Raw genomic sequence first — 26,792 nt, forward strand, 5'->3', positions numbered from 1 at the left:
TTACTATGCTGGTGCAGTTAGTTTTTCGTTAATTTTCTTGTCGTTGTTTTGTGTTTTTTTCCCTCCCGGATGGCCGTGACAAAAAGCTTACGATGGTTTGCTCTCTTTCTTCTTGTATGATATGTTTATCCTATCTATTGCGCGCATTGGGTCCATGAGCATGCGTTATATGGGTGCTTGCACGTGTGATGCGGCTCGGTTGGCCTTCAAGAAGGCGGGTATCATGCGAAATAAAATTCAGCTGCTAGTGGCGCCGGTCCTGTCGTTTTGTGTGCCACCTTTGTCTTCGGCGGTCGCGCAGTATTATTTTATAATTCCCACGTAGCAACTAGCCCATACAAGGGTTCTACGTGAAAAGCTGACGAGGTGTCATGATGTGGCCTTCGCAGGGTCCTCGTAGGCTTGCCCTTGATGCTAAGCGATTTATCGTGCCGCCAGCTCCATCGCAAGCACTTTTGCCATGAGAAGCTGCGGAAAAGTTGCACTCAGTCAATTTGGCAGAAACATTTTTGAAGTAGCAAAAGTTAAAACAGTCCTTTTTGTTCTTATATGGGGAGCCGGCCCCATCCGAGAAGTAATGGATTTTTCACACTTCCAGAAAACCTTCCTTCAATATTGTTACGCGGCGGCCAGCCGAAGAATAAGGCGTGGTGAACGATGGCTATGAGATGGTTTAATGGCCGCTGGCCTAGAGCGAGCGCTCCGTCCCGCGCCACTGCCAGCTTCGTCTTCGTCACACTACCCGGGGCCTCCGAGCGATCGTCCCGATCGGTGACGAACAGACGGCGAAATGGCGATGGTCTTGAGTGAAGGATCGAACAATATGTAGAAGATGGTGCATATCTGCTCAAAACAACTGGATCCTCAGACCCGATTGGAAGGCCCCATCGTAAGCGACTACATTCAACGTGTCAACTACAAATGAACAGCGACCATCACCGGCACTCTGTGGGCTCGGTGGCTGTGCCACAACACAGTTCTCTAATCCGCTCGTCTTCGCCATGCAGGTGCTCTCGCCCCTCATCGTCTGCGTCATGTTCCCTGGCATGTTTTGCGCTCCCTGGTCGAGCGCGATCGAGCATGCGCCCCTGCACGACGCAGCTTACGGAGGTCCCATCAACAAGGCAACCAAAAACGCCCCTTTTCCTGCAATATCTGCTCAAAACAACTGGATCCTCAGACCCGATTGGAAGGCCCCATCGTCAGCGACTACATTCAACGTGTCAACTACAAATGAACAGCGACCATCACCGGCACTCTGTGGGCTCGGTGGCTGTGCCACAACACAGTTCTCTAATCCGCTCGTCTTCGCCATGCAGGTTGGTGGCCATTACAGTCTCTTTTCAAAGAAAACGAGTAACTGTTTTCTGGTGCAGCTCCCGAGCCCTCAGTGCTGCTTTGTTATCAGTGTTGAGTGCCTTCACGTTGTTCATTCTTTCTTACTGTCGTGTGGCGATATTGAGAGCAACCCCGGTCCTGACAAGCTAGACATTATTCTTGACGAACTAAAAGAGATGTCTTCTGGCCAGACCAAATTAGTAACTGAAGTGCAGGAGCTTAAGAGCCAACTTCTCTCAATGGACCAAAAAATGGCAGATTTCACCACCCGTTTCAGCACTTTAGAAACTCACTGCGGAAATCTGTCTACAATGCGCACTGACCTAGATGCAATCCAAACCACTACGACCGAAACGACTCGCCTAGTTAGTGTGCTAGAGGCTCGCCTGGAAGACGCTGAAAACCGCTCCCGGCGAAACAACCTAATTTTCTATGGTTTACCTGATACCAACCCCTCTGAAACCTATTCGCAATCGGAAGAAATAATAACTCGCCACTGCTCTCAATACCTTGATATCCAGTTAAGCCCAATCGAAATTGAACGTGCTCACCGCCTCGGAAGACACTCTCAGGATCGGCAACGCCCGATTATTGTCAAATTTACATCCTTCAAAACAAAAGAATCAGTTCTTTCCAAAGGTCCAAAGTTCAAAGATACAGGCTACAGCGTAGGTGAAGATTTTTCGCGCCGCGTCCAGAATTGCCGAAAACAGCTTATAGCTTTCGCTAAGGCAAAGTCTGTGTCTTATTCCCTGCGGTTTAAAACGCTGCATATTGGCCCAAAGCGTTACATTTTTGACGAAACTTCTGAAACTGTTAAAGAAATATCTTAATCAACTCACCCCTGCCGGCCACCGCATTATTCCCCACCTACTCCTCGTGCCAACTTTTCCCTATCGGTTATCTTTACTAACATCCACAGCTTCTTGCCGAAACGCGGTATCGTGTCAAACCTTATTTCATCATCAGGCAGCGATCTACTTGTATTAACCGAAACGTGGTTGAACAGCGACATAAATGACTCAGAGATCCTGTTTGAATTGCCAAATTTTCGTCTTTTTCGCGCCGATAGTAAAGAAGCCCGCGGAGGGGGAGTTGTAATTGCCGTCAACGAACAGTTATCATGCTCCGTCATTAATGTCTGCTCGGACATGGAAATACTATGGCTCGTGTGCCGTGCTTCACCCCTGACACTTCTAATTGGGGTGTGCTATAGACCACCTCGAAGTAGTCCCGACTTCCCTCGCAAGCTTCACAACATCCTGAATCAACTGGTTTCAAAGCACCCCAACGCACATATCCTCCTATTTGGGGATTTCAACTACCCCAATATCGACTGGAATAGTCAACTTCAGCCCATGGTCAGTCAGGAAGAGTCGAGAGAATTCCTTGATGTTTGTCTTAATTTTAATTTGACCCAATTAGTATCTGAACCAACACGTGTCGCAGGAGAAGCAGCTAACACTCTAGACCTCATTCTGACCACTCATCCAGATAGCTTAGAATCCCTTACGTACCTTCGCGAAATCAGCGACCATAAAGTAATTCATGCCACTTTCAGCTTTACACCTATGTTAAAAGAACCTTCCCGGAAAACTATTATGCTCTACGACAAGGGAAACTACGAAGCAATCAGCAATGAATTAAATAACTTCTTGTCAATGTTTGAAACCTCCTTTCATAGCAGAAGTGTAAATGAAAACTGGACACTCTTCAAACATAAAATAGCTGAAGTAACCAATATATATATATCCCGACGTGCAGTTTTAGGAAGCGTAATCAGAAGCCGTGGTTCACCAAAACACTAAAAAGACTCGAAAATAAGAAAAAACGCGCATTTCGTACAGCGAAGCGACAAGGGAGCCCAAATGCGTGGGTAAAATACCATGAAGTTGAACACTTGTACTTGGCCGCGATTGTAAAAGCTAAGCGCTCCTTCTACGAAGTCGACCTACCAAAAATGATAGTCGATAACCCAAAAAAATTCTGGAAAGTGATAAACCCAAAAGAAACACGCACTATCACCCTCACTAACAATGCTAGTGTTACAATGACTGATACCGAATGTGCAAACGCATTTAACACTGCTTTTTCGTCCGTTTTTACTGACGAATCCGAATTGCCCTGTTCTACATTACCACTTGTTATTACCACAGCCATGGAGCCCATAACTTTCAACAGTAGCGGAATTTCATGCATAATTGATAAAATAAAGAACTCATCCGCTACCGGCATAGATGATATAAACTCAAAAATTTTAAAGAACGCTAAACTAGCTTGCTCCAGTATTCTTTGTGCACTGTTTACGCAATCATTGTCAGAAGGAACCATACCTGACGACTGGAAAGTGGGGAAGGTCGTTCCCGTCCACAAAACAGGTACTACTGATTCACCTCTTAATTATCGCCCTATTTCATTAACAAGCGTACCCTGCAAATTAATGGAACATGTCATTTACAGCCATATCATACAATTCCTAGATTCCAATCACTTCTTCCATCCGTCCCAGCATGGATTTCGAAAAGGATTTTCCTGCGAAACTCAACTAGCTATTTTTCTTCATGACATTCACGCCAACCTTGACACTAACCTACAAACTGATGCCATATTCCTAGACTTTGCTAAGGCTTTCGACAAAGTACCTCATCAACGCTTGCTTCTCAAACTCTCTCAGCTGAACCTAGATCCAAACATCATCGCGTGGATTAAAGAATTCCTCACGCATCGTTCTCAGTCTGTCTTCATTAATAATCAGCCCTCCCACCCGCTTCCAGTAACCTCCGGCGTCCCGCAGGGCTCCGTCCTCGGTCCTTTGTTATTCCTTATTTACATTAACGACCTACCCCAGCATGTATCTTGTCATATCCGTCTGTTTGCTGATGACTGCGTTATTTATCGTTCAGTAACTAACCCTTCTGACCAAGAATCCCTACAGGCTGACCTAAACCATGTGCAAAATTGGTGTTTGCAGTGGCTGAGGACACTCAACCCTAACAAATGTAAGTATATGTCTTTTCACCGCCGCCGAAATCCTTTTATTTTCCAGTATACAATTTCTAACTCCTCTGTCGACCTCGTCCAGTCGTACAAATACTTAGGTATCACCATTTCTAATGATTTATCCTGGCGTCTGCATGTGACTAACCTGATATCATCAGCTAATAAAACACTTGGCTTCTTGAAACGTCACCTGCGGGATGCCCCCCAACATGTAAGACTACAAGCATACATTTCACTCATCAGAACTAAACTAGAATTCGCATCGGCCATCTGGAACCCTCACCAAGCATATCTAACAAACGCCCTCGAAGCTGTGTAGAACAGGGCCACAAGATTCATTCATTCCTCGTATTCATACGACGTTAACATATCATCTCTAAAATTGCAATCAGGTCTATCTAATCTTTCTGCTCGCCGTCGCTCTGCCAGTCTCGTCTTATTCCACAAGTTTTTTTATTCGCCACTCAGACAAGAACCCTACATCTGCGCCCCCCCCCCCCCCGCGGCGCAGATCCCATCGCATCAGTCATCCTCTTCAAGTTTTGCGCCCACGTGCCCGTACTACTGTTTTCTCTAATTCATTTTTTTGCCGAGTAGCAGCTGACTGGAACGGCGTTCCCACGATATCGCTGCCATCACCTGCCCTGGAACATTCATGACTGCATTGCACACCTGTACTTCCTAAAAACCCACCCCTTATGTAACACCCCGCAAGGGGTCTTTAAGGAAAATAAAGTGATGTGATGTGATGAGTGATGCTGGCCGCCACGATGAGAAAGATGAGAGAATGAGTCCCGGTCCACTAAGCATCCGGGCCGGAGGGTGCCAGCCCTTACAAAAATGGATATCAACTTTCTTTAGAATTTGTATTAACATTCTATTGACTCTAGTAACCTTGTAGTAACTTTTACATTCTATCAACAATTGTTCATACAACGTTGATAGAAGTTACTTCTTTGTATGTACTCCTGTCAATAGAAAGTTACTAGAAAATAATTTTTACATTCTATGTACCTTTGTCAATACAATGTTGGTAGACTGTTACTTCTTTGTATTTACTCCTGTCAATAGAAAGTTACTAGAAAATCTGGGTGCAGTTTGACACGTTGAGAGAAGTAAATGAACAAACTGCATGGTGTTCGAGGTGATTAACGCTATCTTGTTCGCATAATCGTGACGACATCTTACCTGATTGCATGGTGGAATCTGTTGCAGCTAGTCAACAATTTCACTATATCGAAAAGCGACCAACATTATTCGCAGCAAATGCGTTTGGAATGTAATCAGGATAAGGGGAAAAGTTTTAAAACAGAAGATATATTCCATTTTAATACTTTATGTTCTTTACGGACTGCTGTGAGCAGAAATACTCTAGAAAGTGACAAAACATTTTTGGTCATGCGAATAGATGCCTCAAATCGTGTACTGTAGGCGAACACTTCAAAGCTATGAAAACAACCTTGAACACGAAACAAACATTACACTCACATTCCCTTAGCCAAGCATATTCTATTAACATTCGTTGATAGGAAGTTCATACAATTTCCTTACTGCTTTCTATGTACTGCTGTCAGTAGAAACATACTATAGACACCGACAGAACGTTTTATAATGAGAATAATTGCCTAAATTAATTAAGTACTCTAGCCTAACACGTCAATGCAACTAAAGCAACCTTGAACACGAAACAAACATTTGCAGTCACAGTTTCTTAGGGCATATTTTATCAACATTTGTTGATAGAAAGTTCATACAATTTTCTTACTGCTTATATACTGCTGTCAATAGAAATATACTACGAACCGAGAAAGCATTTTGGTGATGCGAATAAACAAATAAAAGCCAAAAATAATCAAGTACTGTAGCCGACAACTTCAAACCGGCAACTTAACTAACCTTGAAGACGAAAAAAATTTGCAATCACATTCCCATAGCCGAGCACGCTGTGGATTTTTAGAAATTTCAGTTCAATTTTCTCAATACTAGATTTACTGCTTTCGCATTTTCGAGTGCAGGGAAAAGGGCAAAGTTCATAACAGAACATTTATCCCGAAATTTAGAAACGTGCCTTGAATTGAAGACATTTAGTGACAATTTTTGATTGTATAAAGTCTACGAAAAAAGTTACCAGCAAACGAAATAATTTTGGTACAAAGTGAATGAATTCATAGAATACTCAAGTATTATTGCCTTGCACTTCAAGGAAATTAAAAGAACTTTAAGAAAAAATAAGAGCTAGTGACATATTGTGTTACATAAGCGCAATGATGACTTCGTTACAGCGAATCAGTTTCGCTGATGGCTCATTCTACACGAAAACAATGCTTTCTGCTGCGTATTCGTCCTTAAATTCTGTACTCAGGCAGTCATTAAACAGATTTAACACTGCAGAACTAACAAAGAATTTCAGCAGAGCTGTACAACAACTCTGCCAATTCGAAACACGCTGGTGTTGATATTGTTGTAATTCTTGATAGGTCATATTTTAACGTGCAGTTGAACAGTGATGTACCGTACGACGGTACTAAAACACACTAGCATTAAGAGCGTTTCGCTCTGAGGTTTCAGAGGGATTATTGTTGCGAGCTACAAAAAAATTCAAGTTTAGCATTGCACCGATGTGTTTCCACACTCATTGAATGACACGTTCTCGCTAGCCCAAATGGCGCCCAAATTATATCACCAGCTTCCTGAACCTGCACCGCAAGCACACTTTCCCTGCACACTGCCCGCCATGCAAAAGTGCCCGGTACACTATGCCACTCCACGTGGGAGCGCCCAATTTAAACCCTCGCACTACCCTCCTCCTCGAGCGACCAGCAATGGCTGATCGCACGGGACTGAAAAACCCCGCGCGAAAAGGGCCGAACCGCTTCGCGCTCTGAGTAAATTCTGTGTAACGTGTGCAGGCTTACAGCTTCGAGAACTCAAGTTGCTTCGTTCCTCAGCGACTGTACATGCGAAATTTCAGGCAAGGCAATATTAATTTTTATTCATGTTCGGCGGCCGATACTATAAAGAGAAGTATAGAGAAACAAAACAGGTAACAGCGGCCCGCTGTACTCAACTGCGGTAACAAGAGCTTTGCATGAGGAAGGTGCACGGCAATTGGAGCACTATAAGCCCTCATTCTTGACTTGTTACATTTTTCGGTAATACTGAGCCACAGAGGAGCTTCCAGTATGGAAAAAGCTAGGGTGAGAGCAGCCCCCACTTTGAGCACCGCTAAAACACAGGCGCAGTGCCTCTTCCGCATCTTCACTTGCATCTCCTTCAACGCAAACACGGTACGAAGCTGTGGCGAGGGAAAACGTGGTGAGAGCTGTATTTTCTATCTTCCCGTAATGCAATGACTAAGGAATCCTGGAATAAAGTGTTGGGTTTTAACGTAGTCATACGGAGTAGACGCGCGAAAGCATGTGTTCAGTCTTCGCCTTTTCTTACTGCCATCAGCGGACGTGAGGCCGAGCCGAGGACCGCATAAGGCAGAGGCAAAAAGCAATCAAGGAAGCACACAAAAAGACTACGGTAGCGCGACTGTCGGCGGGGCTCGCTCGAGCAAAGAGCGTGCAAGGTGTCCAATGACGTGATATAAACACACACAAAACAGAGGCGATGCTGCAGCGCAGCCTTGAAAGTTTCGCGCGTCGCGCTAGAGCGGCGTGCGAACGCTCGTGTTCCCTAGGTACACACACGTACACTAAATCGCATGAGCCAAGCTGTGTAGAGTACGCTAAGCCACACAATATGCGAAAATAAAAACCGAAACCAGTAGCGTTTGGCAACATCATCATCATTCCTTATTCTGCGACGCAGTTACGGGAAGCTGAGTTATAGCCTTAGAACTAGGCAGACAGTGCAGCCGGCAGCGGCTGCGGCTTTCCTGGCCCCAGATGCGTCGCCTGTAGCTGCCCGGCATGCTGCCCGGTTTTCCAAGCTTTCGTTCGCAGCGCCGCCAGAAACAGATGCTTGTGAGTAGTCGCATTTTTTCACCGCAATCATTCCAATTTGCTGACTTTGTAATTGAAACAAAATATTTTGTCGTTTAATGCAACAAGTTTATGGCAAAAAGGGCTTTATCAATTCTTTTTTTAACGCGTGTAAAGTTAGGCGACATTAGCGCCACCTTTCCGTTCGCTGGCGGCGGATTGCGAGTCTCATGTTGGCCGCGCGCTACACTATCTTTTTTAGGACGCTGAAACGACTCTTTGTTGGCGGGGTGCGACGGTTGTGATGTGGGTGCGTTTCTTCAGTTTGTTTGTGTTAAATGTGCGGCCTCGTTAGTGTTGTGGTAGTGTGACTGAACTCGGAAGGTGACAGATGGCTCCAGTGCTGCGGAAGACGTTCTTACGCGCACGCAGTGCTCAAAAACTGCTCTGACGTACTGCACGCAACCACGCCGAGAGCGGCCGGCGCCCGATGCCCGATAGAAGAAACGGCTTGCCGTGAACGTTGACAAATGTAAGTACAGAACTGGAAAATGACTTCTGCGATGTGTCGGGGGTATGATTGAGGGCTGCGAATGCATTTGGGTTGGTCTTCACGTCTTGTTCGCAGTGAGGTGCAAAATGCGGGCACCACGCGATCGTTTGCAGAGAGAAGGTGTTCTGACACGCTCGCTTGCCAACTATGCAACTTTTAACCCGCCGCCTCACGCTGTTTGCGTCAGCTCCTCGGCGCAGGAGTTATGTGATAGAATTTGGTTGCACGCCGAGAACTATGGGGTGCTGCTTGATTCGTTATTCCGACTGAACAGGAGCAGCGCGTGAAAAGGAGACCATAATAACGAAAAGTGCTTGTAGCGGCGTGCGTCTTTTGATTCTGCTGCCTGAGTGTTTACTGGATAAGGAGCATTGCCCGTTCTACGTCGCAGTCACATCAAGTGCTGTGTTTCTTGATAGTTCTGGTCAACGAAACGACGATTAAAAATAGCAGAACCATTCCATTGCAGTGCAGCTGAGGTAATCGCACAATGGAAGGTTTGTTGTCATTTTATTTTTTTACGTTCACTACATTTATGTCATTCCCCCATTTTCAGTCTGAAGCGATAAAAGTATAACGTGATTCGCGAATAATAGCTTTAAGAAAAGTATGACAAGCTTTGTAAACCATTTTTTTGCTAACTATTGGAGGCATAGGTAATTAATAATTAGCCTCCACTCATGAACACATTGGACTGAACAGCTAGAGGTTTTAATGGGATGTGGCTTCTGTGATGTTTATGAAAGCATGGCTCTAATGCAGCCTTTCTTCAAATGCACCCGCAGTCAAGCCCTGTACAGCTGCTCCACCGGTATCATCACGCTACTTTTGCACCAGCTTTCATCTGTCATCGAGCCAATGCTACCTCAACCAGAGGCAAATGACATCAAGACCTGCTGGTTCAGCCTATCAGCCATTGACACCGGATATCAAGCATGTGCCACTTGTAAAAGGATAGGTAGACAAGTGGGTATATTTTCCTTGTCTTTTTTAGCCTGCCAAAAATCTTCTGGTCCAGGCTCCCTCTCTCTTTCGTTTTTTTTTTCTTTTAAAAGAGGACCAAGAGAAAGGGAAAAGATATTGCGGGCGTCATGAAAGCACTCCCCTAGTCAAGTGCATTGTGTTATAGTGTGAAATGCTTTCTATAGTTTTTTCCCTCATGCCTCTCGTGCTTGGAAATCTTGACCACTGTATAGACCAAATTAAAACAATTATCTGCTTCATGACCTTTATACAGCAGTCTAAAAGCAGCAAATAAATTTTATAGGTTTACTTCAGCAGTACCTACCTCTTTCAAGGTATGGCATGTTTGAAGTGAACCAGTGATGTGATAGGCATGGCCTAACGGGCAATGCATAATTGAATATTGGCGTTCAAGTGGAGCACTCTGCTTTAGAAGCATATTTGTTGCTAGTATCAATAATTGATACCTTACCAGGTTATCCTTGCATTACATGAAACCCTGCAAAGCTTATATTTTAGCTGTACAGAAGAAAGGTGCTTATTCGATGTCATGAGCATTGCTGAGGTTTTCTTTCACAACTGACTGCACTGTACAGTTGAAATGCATTTGGAATTGAGTATTGGTGCATTGTTTTTTTTATTCATGCCGACGTTCAGTTACTGATTGCATTACACTAGCTGAGCCTAAGTCAACAAATATTGCTGTGACCTTAACAAGACCCCTGGCTTTACTTGAACCGATGCATTTGATGTTGCCTTTCTCCCGTGCCATCAAGGTTTGTAATAAGCTGTGTAAATAACTTATTTTCTTTCTCGAGGTATTTATTGCTGCAATTAGTGACAGGTAATTTCCTAAAGAACAACCTAAGTGCACATTTTTATCTTCTTTGGAACACTTGTTTGCTTGTTTCCCTTGTATTCTTAACTTAAACAGATATGAGCATGCCTCAGCACTAGAGGGATGTGCTGCGGGACAAATAAAAAACTACCAGTCCAGCTGCTCCCTTAGGGGCACGTTTCTGAGGCTTTTATCGCTTGTAGTTCTATGCAGCTTTACTTACAAGTATTGTATCTGACGCAGTGTGTGCCTTAATATTTTGATTCATTTGCTTTAGAGTGTGCCACTCTTGCCCTGACGAACTTGCTCACCTTTGTACTCTTTGTTCATACATTTTCCGCGAACACCTGCAATAGCTCCAAATGATACATTATCTACAGCAACATGTGCATTATATTGCAATGTCTTTGTGCCATCACTTTTGAAAACAAAAGCTGCCTGAATTTTTGTGCAGACAAATCAGAAACACAAAATAATTTTTATATTTTATGGCCTGCATGTTATCTTCATATGACTGGAATGGCTAAATATCTCTTCGTGGTAGCCTAATTTGGTCATCATCATCATCAGCCTGACTACACCCACTGCAGGGCAAAGGCCTCTCCCATGTCTCTCCAATTAACCCTGTCCTTTGTCACTTGCCGCCACTGTATCCCCGCAAACTTCTTAATCTCATCCGACCACCTAACTTTCTGCCGTCCCCTGCTGCGTTTGCTTTCTCTTGGAATCCACTCCGTTACCCTTAATGACCAGCGGTTATCTTGCCTTCGCATTACATGCCCTGCCCAAGCCCATTTCTTCTTCTTGATTTCAACTAAGATGTCATTAACCCGCGTTTGTTCCCTCACCCACTCCGCCCTCTTCCGATCTCTTAACGTTACACCTATCATTTTCCTTTCCATAGCTCGCTGCGTTGTTCTTAACTTAAGCGGAACCCTCTTTGTTAGCCTTCACGTTTCTGCCCCATAGGTGAGTACCGGTAGGATACAGCTGTTGTATACTTTTCTCTTCAGGGATATTGGTAAGCTACCAATCATGATCTGAGAGAATCTGCTATATGCGCTCCACCCCATTCTTATTCTTCTAGTTATTTTCCTCTCATGATCCGGATCTGCGGTCACTACCTGCCCTAAGTAGACATATTCTCTTACTACTTCCAGCACCTCGCTACCAATTGCGAACTGCTGTTCCCTTGCTAGGCTGTTGAACATTACTTTGGTTTTCTGCATGTTAATTCTTAGCCCCACCGTTCTGCTCTGCCTGTCTAACTGGTTGATCATGCTTTGCAGTTCTTGTCCTGAGTGGCTTAGCAAGGCAATGTCATCAGCGAATCGCAAATTACTCAGGTATTCTCCATTAACTCTTATCCCTAACTGTTCCCATTCCAGTCCCCGGAATACCTCCTGTAAGCAGGCATTGAAGAGCATTGGCGAGATCATGTCTCCCTGACTGACACCTTTCCGTATTGGAATTTTATTGCTGACTTTATGGAGAACTATAGTAGCTGTGCAATCGTTATAAATATCTTCCAATATTTTCACATAACACTCTTCCACACCCTGATTCCGCAATGCCTGCATGACAGCTGAGGTTTCCACTGAGTCAAATGCTTTCTCGTAATCAATGAAGGCTATATATAGGGGTTGGTTATATTCCGCGCATTTTTCTATCACCTGATTGGTAGTGTGAATGTGGTCTATTGTCGAGTATCCTTTACGAAAGCCTGCCTGATCATTTGGTTGACTAAAGTCCAAGGTTTTCCTGACTCTATTGGCGATTACCTTAGTAAATACCTTGTAGGCAACGGACAATAAGCTGATTGGTCTGTAATTCTTCAAGTCCGTGACGTCTCCTTTCTTATGAATTAAGATAATGTTAGCGTTCTTCCAAGCTTCTGGTACTCTCGAGGTCACAAGGCACTGCGTATACAGGGTGGCTAGTTTTTGTAGCACAATCTCTCCTCCATACTTCAACAAATCTGCTGTTACCTGATCCTCACCAGCTGCTTTCCCTCTTTGCATTGCTCCTAAGGCTTTCTTTACTTCCTCCTTCGTTACTGGCAGGATGTCCCATTGCTGTGCTCGACTGCCTCCCTCAGTAACTTGATGATTACATTCGCTACTGTATAGATTTGTGTAGAATTCTTCGGCTAATTCAACTATCTTATCCATATTGCTGATGACATTGCCCTGTTTGTCTTTTAGCGCATACATCTGGTTTTTACCTATGCCCAGTTTTCTCCTCACTGATTTTAGGCTACCTCCGTTCCTTAGAGCATGCTCGATTTTCTCCACGTTAAACTTTCTTATGTCGGCTACCTTGCGCTTATTTATTAACTTCGATAGATCTGCTAGTTCTATCCTGTCTGTGGAGTTAGAAGTCCTCATGCTTTGGCGTTTCTTAATCAGATCTTTAGTCTCCTGAGATAGCTTGCTGGTATCCTGTCGAACCATCCTACCACCTACTTCTGCGGCGCACTCTGTAACGATAGCTGTAAGATTATCATTCATTGTTTCAACACTGCGGTCGTCTTCTTCAGTTAAAGCGGAAAATCTGTTTTGCAGCGACAGTCTGAATTCCTCTACCTTCCCTCTTAATGCTAACTCGTTAATAGCCTTTCGCTTCACCAGTTTCCTCCGTTCCCTCTTCAAATCTAAGCTAACACGAGACCTTACCATTCTGTGGTCGCTACAACGGACCTTACCGAGGACCTCCACATCCTCTACGATGCCAGGGTGTGCACACAGTATGAAGTCTATTTCATGTTTAGTCTCACCATTGGGGCTCTTCCACGTCCACTTCCTGTTTGCTCGTTTGCGGAAGAAGGTATTCATAATCCGTAAACTATTTCTATCTGCGAACTCTACTAATAACTCTCCCCTACTGTTCCTAGAACCTATAGTCACCTACCGCCTTGTCTCGAGCCTGCCTAATTAGGTGTAACACGTTAATGTCAGTTCCTGTGAATATCATTCAGTCTTCGAATGTGGGGGCAGAATTGAACACAACAGCATGTTATAGCTTTTTCTTGTTCAAGGACGCATTCAATTTAGTTCTAGTCTTGTGACTGCTGCTTATGCTATTACTCAGCAGCCTTATCAAACTCACTCGGAGTGCTGCATTTTAGTGAACATTTAACTGATTGTTGCTGCTCCGTGTTTGATTCTATTAGAAGTTACTATAACTGTATACTTTGAATGTTTTCTTGTGCAGTTCTCTTGCTGCTGCATTCTGCCATGGAGAAGGCTACCTGTTCGTGCACACGTCTCATCACTAGGACGCTACCTCTTCCACTGGTGATGCAGACAAGTAACGACAGGGTTAATTGGAGAGGCATGGGAGAGGCCTTTGCCCTGCAGTGGGCATAGTCAGGCTGATGATGATGATGAACAACAAGCAGGCTGCCTGATATTGAGGACAAGTGTCAGGATAGTGCACCAACAAAGTCTCTTAAGCATTTCTTTGCTGATGCATTTTTATTAAAATCAGCTCATAGCTTAATATCTACATCCATGGGGACATTTAGCATATGTTTGGCATTTGTTTGACTTTTAATTTGCTAGTGTTTGCAGCCTTTAATGTTGGTCTTAAGACAGTGTAAGCATTGTTTCACTGTGTGGGATTTTTTAGCTGTTTTGGAGAGATGTGTGTGTATGCATGCAGTTTTTTTCCACGGGTTTGTTATGTGGCTCATGGAACTTTCATGTTACAGAAGAAATTATTTCGTTTCTGGGTTGTACAGGAAAGTGAGCAGTATTTATATGCACCAGGTGTTTCAGGGAAGAATAAGTAGTTTTCAAAAATATGGCTTTTGCTGCATAATATTACCAGTGTTAGCAGACACCAGAAAGCCGGTGAGGTGAATTTAGTAAGCTGGTTAACTAATTTCTGATAATTAACTTTTTAACTAACACAGGTTTGCAACTGGTTGCAGTTAGAGACTTTTAGCCAGTTGTTCGTAGTAGCCATATCAGTTTCTGGAATGTACAAAACATGATTACTTTCGCCGCTGTGGCTCGACAAAATTTGGCTGCATCGTGCGAAAATACATGCGCTTTTGAAAGCACACAGGGAAAGAAACCCCTCCAGTGCATGTAACTGCTACAAATCTCTAATGGCAACTAGACGCCTAACTCTGATAGTGAAGGAATCATATTCTTAGCAGTAAGAAACACACACAACACCAAGACACACACACACACAGGACACCCGCTAGACTTCAACTATCTTTACTGGACACTTGTACAACATAAATATGTATCACTGAGCACACGCAGGTGCCTCGTCATCCGCAACAGGTCTAACTACGCCCTGCCCTCTCCTGCAAGGCATACGGTTGCGCCGATAAACAATCTCTTTTTCTGCCAACACCAGGGAGGGAGTGCTTACACATGTCACCCGCCTCTTGAATACGAAAGACTTCGATAATTTTTCTTTCTTTTTTCTCGGCTCCCAGGCCTTTCGTATTCAAGAGGCGGGTGACGTGTGTAAGCACTCCCTCCCTGGCATTGGCAGAAAAAGCGATTGTTTATCGGCGCAACCGTGTGCCTTGGAGGAGAAGGGAGGGCGTAGTTAGACCTGATGCCGATGACGAGGCACCTGCGTGTGCTCAGTGATACATATTTATGTCGTACAAGTGTCCAGTAAAGATAGTTGAAGTCTAGCGGGTGTCCTGTGTGTGTGTGTGTCTTGGTGTTGTGTGTGTTCTTACCGCTAAGAGTATGATTCCTTCAAGCCGTTACCAACTAGCCCAACTTAATGTTTTAACAAAGTTTGTGATAGTGAAAAGGTTCATTAATAAAAATTAGCTAACCAGCTTATTACGTAAGACTCTTCACAAGTTTTCTGGTGCCTGCCAACACTGGTAATACTATGCTGAAAAAGCCATACATTCATTTCAAAATACCTGTTTTTTGAAAATTACTTAGTTTTCCCTGAAACACCTTGTATATATGTAAGAAAAACCTAACGGGATTTAATTGACGATGTTTTGGTTGGAGGGCCAGTCGTTTTCAAGTGTACTACAGCATTTGAAGCGCACAGCTTTTGTTTCGAATGCTATACTATACTCGAAAAAGGCTGGTCCTCCAGCCGAAACATCGTGAATTAAAACCTGTTATGTTTTTCAATTGCTTTGTGTCAGTCATTGTTACTCAGAGGGAACTGAGGGGAAGCGTGCCGAAGGCAATATTCTGTTCCTCTATTGTTCTCCATAAAATATTTTGATGCATCATGCATGTGTTGTAGCGCGTATGTACACTTGTGCACAATAAATGTAATAATTTGCATTTTGCTTCTATTATTCTTTAAGCACTCCATGGAGGATAGTGTTCACAAAATGATTTTGAAGTGATAAAACTATGTTGGTAAAAGTGTTGTACTGTGTAGTTAACATACACTTTTCCAAAAGTTGATGTAGGAATTATACTTTCTTCGTACTTGAGTCTTTTGAATAACGGTGGCCAATTGTCGGAAGACCGTTGATAGGGCGTTGGTAGACATTGTCGGTATGTGGTTGATAAGAAGTGTAAAGACTTTCTATGTACTTTAGTCTTTTGGATAACGGTGGCCAATTGTCGGAAGACCGTCAATAGGGTGTTGGTAGACATTGTCGGTAAGGGGTCAGTAGGAAGTGTATACAAACTCGATAAGGGGATGATAGGAAGTATAAAGACTTTCTATGTACTTGAGTCTTTTGGATAACGGTGGCCAATTGTCGGAAGACCGTTAATAGGGTGTTGGTAGACATTGTCGGTAAGGGGTCAGTAGGAAGTGTATACAAACTCGATAAGGGGATGATAGGAAGTATAAAGACTTTCTATGTACTTGAGTCTTTTGGATATCGGTGGCCAATTGTCGGAAGACGGTTGATAGGTTGTTACTACAATGTACAAAGGCGTTTAAAAGACTTTCTATTCAATGTTGATAGGTTCTATTAACAATTGTCGAAAGACTTTCTAAAGAATGTTACTAAAAATTTTTGTAAGGGCAGGAGCTGACGGCCGAAGTCCTTGGACGCACCGGACGGAATGGGCAGGGGGGCGGTGTCTTCACGTGTGGGTCTTCGGTCTTGGGTCGGTAGGGTCTCGGGTCGGTGGGGTCTCGGGTCGGTCGGGTCTCGGGTCGGTCGGGTCTTGGGTCGTCGTGTCTTGTGGTCCGGGCGGGGGACGGGGCTGGGGTGAGCGGCGAGGTCGGTTCAGGTCGGACGGGCTGGGGCATGGCCGGGAGGCGCGGACCAGGCACTCACCGCCGACGTCCACGGCAGGCGCAGGACACCGAAGCTCCGGGACCAGGATGGCGATGAAGGGACCCCAGCACCTCACACCAAATGTTACGCGGCGGCCAGCCGAACAATGAGACGTGGTGAACCATGGCTATGAGATGATTTAATGGCCGCTGGCGTAGCGCGAGCGCTCCGTCCCGCGCCACTGCCAGCTTCGTCTTCGTCACACGTTCAAGATCTCAGCTCGAAACGCTGCCTCAGTAGCTGTGTTGTGTTCGAGAGAATTTGAAATAAACGCGTACGACTTCACAGAAGTTGCCGCTGCGGTTTTTGGGCGGACATATACTTAACCCAGTGCAACGTGGCCTGCGTGTTCACTCAGTGGGAAGACTTCGCAGCAGCTTGAACACTGAATCTAATTATCCACAAAGTCCATGAGTACGAATGTTTAAACTTCTCTTAGACTGCGTATAATTAGAAGGCAGCGACCGCACATGCATGTTTTTCTGAGTACGCAGAAGAAGGCTCACATACGTAAAAGGCAGTGACTGCACACTTAGGAGACGCATAAGTAGGACGCAGAGGCGAGACGTCTGTCTCCTCAGGCGATCATATACACATTTGTGGATGCCCCTCGAGTCACTTAATTCCGTCCTCGCCCCTCGCCGAACACGGCTTTAGTCAACACAGCACGCGAGAAGTGTGATGCCAGCTTCGCTCAAAACGGATGTGGAACGCATAAGCACGGGAGAGCGCGGGTAGAGAGAAGTCAGAACTGCGCCGAGGTTGTATTCTGCAGTGAACTCTAAGTACGGGACAAGCATGACCGGCGCTAAATTAAAACCAAAATCACAACGCTAAAAATTCCTGAACAAAACTACAACAAAGCGAGCCATCAGCACAATAGTATTCTGCGTTTTTGCACTGAGCATCTTCGTATATTTTTTCGTCTGAATACGCAGCACGTCGCACATTTTTGGAACGTTGTTATTTTTCTCCTCAACGATATTGAGTTTAATTTTAGTGTACACATATGTACTACATGTTATGGCGAGGCAGTGAAAAGATTTATTTTGTTGAAGAATGTCACGTGGATGTTATGAAGTCTTTCAAAATGGAGTCCTGGGATCTGAAAAAAAAAAACGAACTACCGAAAACATAAAAATCTTGTGCAGGCAATGGCTTGATCCATGTTAACAGAAATAAAACTCATATAGATTTTGCGCAAAAAATAGTAAGGCAAAAAGGAAATAAGCGTTTTATTTTAAATATTTTACGGAGACAGTTTCGCACTAGTCTGGAAAATTCAAAGGCCTGCCACATGAAGGGAAATTTCTTTTTCTCGTTAGATAGTAAAAGAAATTGCTTTTGATAGTTCAATAAAAGGCCACAAATTTTTTTAATGGACTCGAAGACGGTAGAGAGCGAACATTGGGGCGTTTGGCATGAAAAGTACCTTTTGCATGAATGACGCTTTTGCATGTCTTTCTCGCTCCCTCGCCGAACGCAGCGGGCCGCTTACGCTGTAGTTGATGGGTACACATACCCTAAAAGTAAAGCGGAGCACGCTAGTAGCGACAAGCTTGCTTCTCGGTGCTCCCTAGCTGCGTTTGCGCTGAACCACAGCGAGGGCGCACTTGGCGAACCCGGCCGACAGGTGCTATACATGTGATGTTCACCCTAAGAGCGAAGCAGCACAACTTTTGCGAAGATGCGTATTACATTTTCTTTTGGGGGCGCCTGTGTAGGGCGTTTTAGTTGTACGATAACAAGTCAGTCATTTTCTGAGTGTTTCGCTTCCTTAAACCAAATTTTCTTTTAGCGGCCATCGCAAATATACGCGGCGCCGAACAGGCGGATCAATGACGATGATGAAAACGATATCTGAATCAAAGTGCTTTAGTAACCATGGACATCGTCAAAGGGTATGGCAGCGTAGAGGATTCAATACTATTGAACAAGCTTGACGAAGTTCGGCCGCCATTTTGCATTCTTGCATGGTACAGAAATTCGTAACAGATAGACGTTTCTTCTGTTCCGACGGTTCCTTTACTTCTGAAGCCTTTTATGACGCTAGAGATGTGCCTGAGGGATACCTCCTGTCACCTAGGCTGTTTAACGTGCTCATTCGGGACATCCCTGCCTTTCCCTCTCTCTCTCTCTCTCGGGACATATAATGCGGATGAGGTAGCCTTTTTCCGCGTCTGCTACCAAGAATTATTCACTGTACCAGCTAATGCAAGCCTACCTCATTGTCCTAGAAGTTTGGCTGTGTAAGTTAAATTTATTTCTCAACGCGAACACATCTTCCGTTCTCGTTTTCCCACCAGGGACCCTTCTTTATATCTGTCTTCTGTATCGTGGAGCCGAAATCCCAGAGTCCTGAAAATACCTAGATACGACCCTCAATTAGACTGGCGACTTTGTGTCAAAAGTACAGTCTGAAAGGTAAGTGGGCTGTCGGCCGCCTGACGCGAACCAACAGTAAGAAATGTGGTATGCGCAGAGACACTCTCCATTTGTCCTCGATTCAAAATTCAACCTCTGGTGTTTTTGAAAGGCGCGCTGTAAGGCTTTGCGTGGGTTTGACAAAATCAGTGGCAGATTGTATCCTCTTTCTGGAAGCTCCCGTACGGTACTTGGACTCTCGCTTCCAGCTTAGCACAATGAGCACTCTCTTACGGGGACATGAGCCTATTCCTGGAGTGGCTCCAGCAATTTTTTTTTGTCAAGCCGAGCATTGATTCTAGATAAACATTGGCCGCAGTAGAGGCTACCTAGGTTTGTGTTCAAAGAGCCCATGTTGTCTAGAATCGCAGCTTCGCTTAACTCCGTGCAATGCGTTGCCAAAGTGCAGGCTGCTCCAGTTGTTTGCTTCGCCCATCATCATCAGCCTGACTACGCCCGCTGCGGGGCAAAGGCATCTCCCATGTCTCTCCAATTAACCCCGTCGTTCGCCAGTTGCGGCCACCGTATTCCCGCAAATTTCATGATGTCATCCGCCGACCTAACATTCTGCCGTCCCCTGCTACGCTTGCCTTCTCTTCGAATCCACTCCGTTACCCTTAAAAACCAGCGGTTATCTTGCCTTCGCATTACATGCCCTGCCCAAGCCCACTTACTCTTGATTTTGAATAGGATGTCATTAACCCGCGTTTGTTCTCTCACCCACTCCGCCCGCTTCCCATCTCTTAACGTTACACCTATCACTTTTCTTTCCAAAGCTCGCTGCGTTGTCCTTAACATAAGCTGAACTTTCTTTGTTAGCCTCAACGCGTCTGCCCCATTGGTGAGTACCGGTAAGATACAGCTGCTGTATACTTTTCTCTTGAGGGATATTGCTAAACTGCCCTTCTTGGTTTGAGAAAACCTGCCATATGCGCTCCACCGCATTCTTATTTTTCTAGTTATTTCCCTCTCATGATCTGAATCAGTGGTCGCTACCTAAGTAGACGTATTTCCTTACCACTTCTAGCACCTCACCCCTAATTGCAGACTGCTGTTCTGTTGCAAGACTGTTGAATATTACTGTGGTTTTCTGCATGTTAATTTTTAGCCCCACCGCTCTGCGCTGCCTGTCTAACTCATTGATCATGCTTTGCAGTTCATGTCCTGAGTGACTTAGCAAGGCGATGTCATCACCCAATCGCAGCTTACTTAGGTATTCTTCATTAACTTTTATCCCCAACTGTTCCCATTGCTGGCCTCGGAATACCTCCTGTAAACAGGCAGTGCCTAGCATGGGCAAGATCGTGTCTCCCTGCCGAACACCTTTCCTTATTGGAACTTTACTGCTGACTTTATGGTGAACTATGGTAGCTGTGATGTTGTTATAAATATCTTCCAATTTTCTCACATAACACTCTTCTACACCCTGATTCCGCAATGCCTGCATGGCTGCTGAGGTTTCTGCTGAGTCAAATGCTTTCGCGGAATCAATGAATGGCTGGATATATTCTGCGCATTTCTCCATCACCTGATTGATAGCGTAAATGTCATCTATTGCCGAGTACCCTTGACGAAAGCCTGCCTGATCATTATGTTGATTGCAGTCTAAAGTTCTCCTGGCCCTATCAGCGATTACCTTAGAAAATACCTTGAAGGCAACATACTATAGGCTAAACGGTATGTAATTCTTCAAGTCCTTGACGTCGCGTTTCTTATGAATCAAGATAATGTTAGCGTTTTTCCAAGCTCTAGGCACGCTAAAGGTCACAAGGCATTGCTTATACAGGGTGGCTAGTTTTTCGAGCAAAATCTCTCTCCAGTCCTTCAACAAATCTGCTGTTACCTGATCCCCACCACGTCCTTTCCCCTTTTGCATTGCTCCTAAGGCTTTCTTTACTTCCTCCTCCGTTACGGGCGGGGTGTCACTTTGTTGTGCTCTTTTGCCTCTCTCAGTAACAGTCTGATTGGAATCGCTACTGAATAGATTTATGTAAAACTCTTGGGCTACTTTAACTATCTTATCCACATTGCTAATGACATTGCCCTCTTTGTCTCTTATCGCACACATCTGGTTTTTACCTATGCCTAGTTCTCTCTTTACTGCTTTTAGGCTACCTCCACTCTTTAGAGCATGCCCACTTTTCTCCATGTCAAATTTCCTGATGTCGGCTGCCTTGCGCTTAATTATTAATCTTCGACAGCTCTACTAGTTCTATTCTGTCTATGCAGTTAGACGTCCTTATGCTTTGCCGTTTCTTAATAAGATCTTTAGCCTCCGGAGATAGCTTCCCGGTATCCTGTGGAACCATCCTACCACCTACTTCTAGGGCGCACTCCGTAATGATATCTGTGAGACGATTGTTCATTGTTTCAACATTACGGTCGTCATCTTCAGTTAAAGCGGAAAATCTGTTCTGCAGCAAAATCCTGAATTCCTCTACTTTCCCTCTCAATGCTAACTCGTCAATAGACTTAGGCTTGACCAGTTTCCTCCGTTCTCTTTTCAAATCTAAGCTAATACGAGACCTTACCATTCTGTGGTCGCAACAACACGCTCATCTGAGGACCTCCACATCCTCTACGTTGCCAGGTTGAGCGCATAGTATGAAGTCTATTTCAGTTTTAGTCTCATCATTAAGGCTCTTTCACATCCACTTCCTGTTGGCTCGTTTGCGGAAGAAGGTATTCATGATCCGTATGTTATTTCTACCTGCGAACTCTACTAATAACTCTCCCCTGCTATTCCTAGAACTTATGCCATAGTCACCAACCACCTGGTCTCCAGCTTGCTTCTTGCCTACCTTCGCATTGAAGTCGCACATCAGTACAGTGTACTGTGATTTTACTTTGGTCATCTCCGATTCCACGTCTTCACAGAAGGTTTCAGCGATCAGCACATCGTGGCTTGATGTAGGCGCGTAAGCTTGCACCACCTTCAGCTTATACCTCGTATTAAGCCTAATTACAATAGCTGTCACCCTCTCCTCGTTAATACTGTAAACACATCTATGTCCAGCTACATTCTGATTGATGAGGAATCCCACGCCTAATTCTCCTCTGTCTGGTAATCCACGATAGCACAGTACGTGTCTGCCCTTTAGTTCTGTATACGCCTGATCTGTCCTCCTAACTTCACTAAGCCCTATGACATCCCAATTAATACCCGCTAATTCGTCCAACAGCACTGCTAAAAAGCCTCACTGGATAAGGTCCTTGCGTTAAACGTTGCTAGGTCCAGTTTCTAATGGCGGCCTGTCCGGAGCCAATGATTCTTAGCACACTGTGCTGCGTCACAGGTCTGATCGCTGCCCCGGTCAGCTGATCCGCATATGTGCTAAATGTGCGTATGTGCTAATGGTATTCTTGAAAAATACCTCTTCCAGTATCTGAGCCACGTAGTTATTTTCACAGATGCCTTTTAAAATGGCGAAAAAGCAGCAGTATGTGTATATTCCCATGCACTAGATTGCAGTTGATCTCTCCGGGTCTCAGATTATACGCCCATTTTGACGGGTGCATTTCTTGCTATTGGTACCACTGTTCAAAACGTTCCCCGTTTCATTGCTCATGAAATCATTTTCTCTGACTGTGCATCAGTCTTGGCAGCGCTTGAAAGCTCGGGGACGAGCCTCTTGTACCGATCCCTAATGTCCTTTGTGCCCTGTCATATGCAACAGGTGCGTTTGCAGCGAATTTTAGGGCACTGTGGCATTACTTACAATTCAATGGCCAATTTATTAACGAAATCAGCCATCAATGTGCCTGTTGCCGACGTCGTTACGAACCTTGCAATGCTGACCTCGTCCCGTTTTGAACGTTTCCAACTACACCAGAACCTTCGCTCTCGTGCTAGAGCGGACTGTAAACACTTAAAACTCCCGTGAAAGGTTCGTAAGGGTGCTTCAAGCCAATGTGAGGTTTCCATGATGCTGTTGCGCTGCAGGATTCTTTGTCTGAATCCTTATTTATGCCGTTCTGGGTTCCCGCCGTCCAATCTATGTGCGTCATGCGAGGACGTTGAATCTTTAGACCAGTTCATCCTTTCCTGCCGGCGGTTTGCTCGGCAGAGAATTAAGTATTAGTAAATTCCTCGCTCTCTATTAGGGCTGTCATTTATTCTTCTTGTCCTCCTCTCCTTACGGATAAGCGTCAATGGGTATGCCTTTAAGCTGGTATGCCAGCTCAATCACACACGTCGGTATGTGTGTTCAAGACATGAGCTTCACGTGCGTCTCCTCACCGCGATGAGAGTGCCAGCCAGTGCGCTGTGTGTGGACATCACCCATAAAATATCATTCGCACTTCATTCGCACCTTCATTCGCACTGTCCCTTTCCTCCCCTTCCCTTTCCCTCCCCAGTGTGAATTAGCAGGCCAGGGAAATGTTAAAACCTCTTCTCCTTTTCATCTCATTAAAATTTCTCTCTCCTCTTATTCACAGGTATATTATCGAGACCACAAGATTTTCATGTTAACTCTTCATTCTTTTCGCTATTTTCTCAAATTTTTTTTATTCATGCTTATTATCTTTAAATAATTTCTTTCAACTCTCACCTCTGTGTTTCTTCGATTTTCATTCCAATCTCCTCCAAGTCATTAAAGATTCGTTATACGTTTTCCAGATTCCTAAATTTTGTTTATGAGCTGCTTGACATAAGCCTGAATGAATTTTTATCCTTTTTGGGTCTGCACCAAACCCCGACCAATCCCCCACCATAGGTATGTGCCGTCACTTCAGAGGCAATAGCAACAACAACAATGTGCGCGAGGATGTGGCGATGACCAAGTTGTTTTGGGTGCCCTGAACCGAAGTTGAACTTCTTGCGCCGCCGCCGGTTTTGATTCTTGCTCAAAGCTATGAATAAAAAGAAGTTTCTTCTCCGGCCCACTCTATTTTCTCCTCTCAAGTCATCCTGAGGATTCGGCTTCAAGGACCCAGCTACGATGACGGCCGGCGTTCTAAGGAATGATGCATCTGTCGCCAACGCAGTAAAACGCTCGTTTGCTGTGCAGTGTGAGTGCATGTCAGTCAGATTAAGGAGGTCTGAAGGCAAGCGTAACATGGGACGGCATAAAGTTAGGTGGATGGTTGTGGTTAGTAGGTTTCCATGGATAAGGTGGCGTCGCTGGCACAGGACTGGGCTAGTTAGGGAGGTATGGGAATGGCCGTTCCCCTGCAGTGGGTGTAGTCAGGCTTATATTTATGATAGTCCGACACAGGCCAGTGACAGCCGAGAGCTGTGTCACTGACACACTCTCTTTCACTCCCTTCATTATTTCCCTTACACTGTGGTTCAGGACTCCGCAATCAGTTAAGCCTCTAAAGAGCCTTCTATTTCCTCATAACAGCCTCGTCATGTCACAGCTGCCTCTCGCGGTCGGGCCCTGTCTCCTATGTTTACTACTCACCTCTTGGACTGAATGTACGTTAACATAGTAGGCCATTAAGACGAGGCAAAACCGACAAGAAGAAGACGGCATTTCACAGTAGCTGATGCACCGGTTGTGTTGGCTGCTGCTTAGGATGCAGTGCATGCATCATAGGCCATCTTGAAAGAGTGATACTAAAATTTAACTTACCCGCAATCAGAAAACTGCCTTAGGTGATGGCCCACTCTATAAAGCACGCTGATACTATTTTTTAACGCGGCATGCTTTTAGTTTCAGTGGACACTTAAGAGGAGATGCAGCGATGGCGTACAGGTAGAGCATCCAGCTTGCATGCAAGAGGACCGAGGCTCGAATCCCGATGTCGCGCTACTCTCCACCGGGTTCAAAATTAAAAAAAGAAAAAAAGAAACTTCACGTTCTGATGGAATTGCATAACCAGGAATGGGGTGTCGCCTGTTCTCAGTGACCAGAACCGACAAAGCACTCCCTCACCAGAGCATGATTTGGACACCGTTGTGTAGTACTTGTCTGCAACCGTCTATGAACAAGCCAGTTCAAGAGAAAAGTGTACAACAGCTGTATCTTACCGGGACTCGCCTACGGTGCAGAAACGTGGAGGCTAACGAAAAGGGTTAAGCTTGAGCATAGAAGAACGCAGCGAGATATGGGAAAGAAAAATGACAGGTGTAACGTTAAAGGGAGACTGAAGCACTTTTTCTGAAAATCGGGCTGGCAGCGGCATCCTATAGTTTTTCATGCTGTATAGTGGAATATCGCATCCAAATAAGGCAAAAACAAGCGCGAATTGCCTTTTTTAGCCGAAATATGCGGCCTGTGCCGCGGGGCACGCCGCGCGGCGCGCCGCCGCCCGTGATTGGTCAAGAGAGGTCGTGACGTCACTTTGAGGACTGGAGAAGCTGCCGATGCGGATCCGGCGCTGCGTTGAGGGCAGATCGCAGCTTTCCGTGCCGTTGTAAAAGTGAATACGGCGAGTATTTTTTTTTACTGACCACCGAAGAAAAGGATACTACAGTTTGCTCATTCCACGTATCGCCTGAAACCAAAAAAGACACAAGCAAAATATTCTATGCCTAGCACAAGCATACGCCAGCGTCAAAGACGCGATGCAGACCATGCGTAAAAGGTGCCAGCACAACCTCGGCTCGTATTCTCGGAAAGGAAGGGGTGCGAACAATACTCAAGTCAATTACCACCACCGGACGCCTCCTGGCTCGCCCGGAATAGCGTCATCCTAAAGAAAAGGCCCAAAGCACTGTGTACAAAAAATCCTGTTCTCAGTACCCGGCGTTGCAGGTTGGGGCAAGAAAGTATTTCAAGGAAACGATGAAGGAGCACAAAGTTGGTGTCAAAATTAGCGAAGCGCAGTGGCCAAGCATTGCGAGGCATGTGACCACAAGATAGTGTCGCAATCATGGTGCGCTGGAAACCAAGCCAAATACGCGCACAAATACGCTTCACTCCTGGCGCGTTCAGCAGATGCCAGAAAATATTAATCGCTGCCTCGGAAACGTTCGCCCTTCCTAGATTTGCAGTTTAGGTTCAGTGACGTAGTTGCCAACTCTATGTGTGTTTAAAAGCCAATTCCAGACACGTCCCCAGAGGCTGCAGAGGAAGCCGCCATTGCCCTTGCTATAACCCGCACGGAATCCCAGTACATTTTAAGCGATTCTAAAACTGCGATTCTAAATTTTGCTCGAGGCCGAGTCCATGTCCCTGCTTTTGGCATACTGGACTCGTCCGATGCCCCCCCGCCCCGCCAAGTGGAGCTGATATGGGTGCCCGCGCACTCCGGGAATCCCGGAAACGAGGCCGCCAACCTTTTAGCCCGAGGTTCTTTAAACCGGGCTCAGGTGGCCTCTGATCGGGGATTCACGAAGGAGCGCGTGCACTCATTCAGTGAGCTGACCCAGGCGCACAGAGCCTTACGCCAGCTCTACCCCCCGCCCCACCCCTCCCTAGATAACAAACACGCAACACTCTGGCGCAGACTACAGACACACACACTCCCTTCACCCCTTACCCTAGCCCATTATCATCCCTCCTTCCCCACTCCGGCATGCACTCTATGCCCAGAACCCTTCGCCTCTTC

General features: G+C 45.2%; 1 protein-coding gene and 1 long non-coding RNA gene across 2 annotated transcripts; both read left to right on the plus strand.

Annotated features, from left to right (window-relative positions):
• Nucleotides 1-994: 994 nt before the first annotated feature.
• On the plus strand, nucleotides 995-2,171 carry LOC149346040 (uncharacterized). Its single transcript, XM_089585336.1, has one exon. The coding sequence runs from the start codon at nucleotides 1,002-1,004 to the stop codon at nucleotides 2,169-2,171; it is 1,170 nt and encodes a 389-aa protein (XP_089441462.1). The 5' UTR covers nucleotides 995-1,001.
• Nucleotides 2,172-8,440: 6,269 nt separating this feature from the next.
• LOC149346041 (uncharacterized) lies at nucleotides 8,441-14,874 on the plus strand. Its single transcript, XR_016292046.1, has 3 exons — nucleotides 8,441-8,799; nucleotides 9,606-9,786; nucleotides 13,835-14,874. It is a non-coding gene; the product is annotated as an uncharacterized LOC149346041 (long non-coding RNA).
• The last annotated feature ends 11,918 nt before the right edge of the window (nucleotides 14,875-26,792 follow it).

This window comes from Amblyomma mixtum, chromosome 4 (assembly GCF_055824585.1).
Source record: "Amblyomma mixtum isolate Tamu chromosome 4, ASM5582458v1, whole genome shotgun sequence".
NCBI lineage: Eukaryota > Metazoa > Arthropoda > Arachnida > Ixodida > Ixodidae > Amblyomma > Amblyomma mixtum.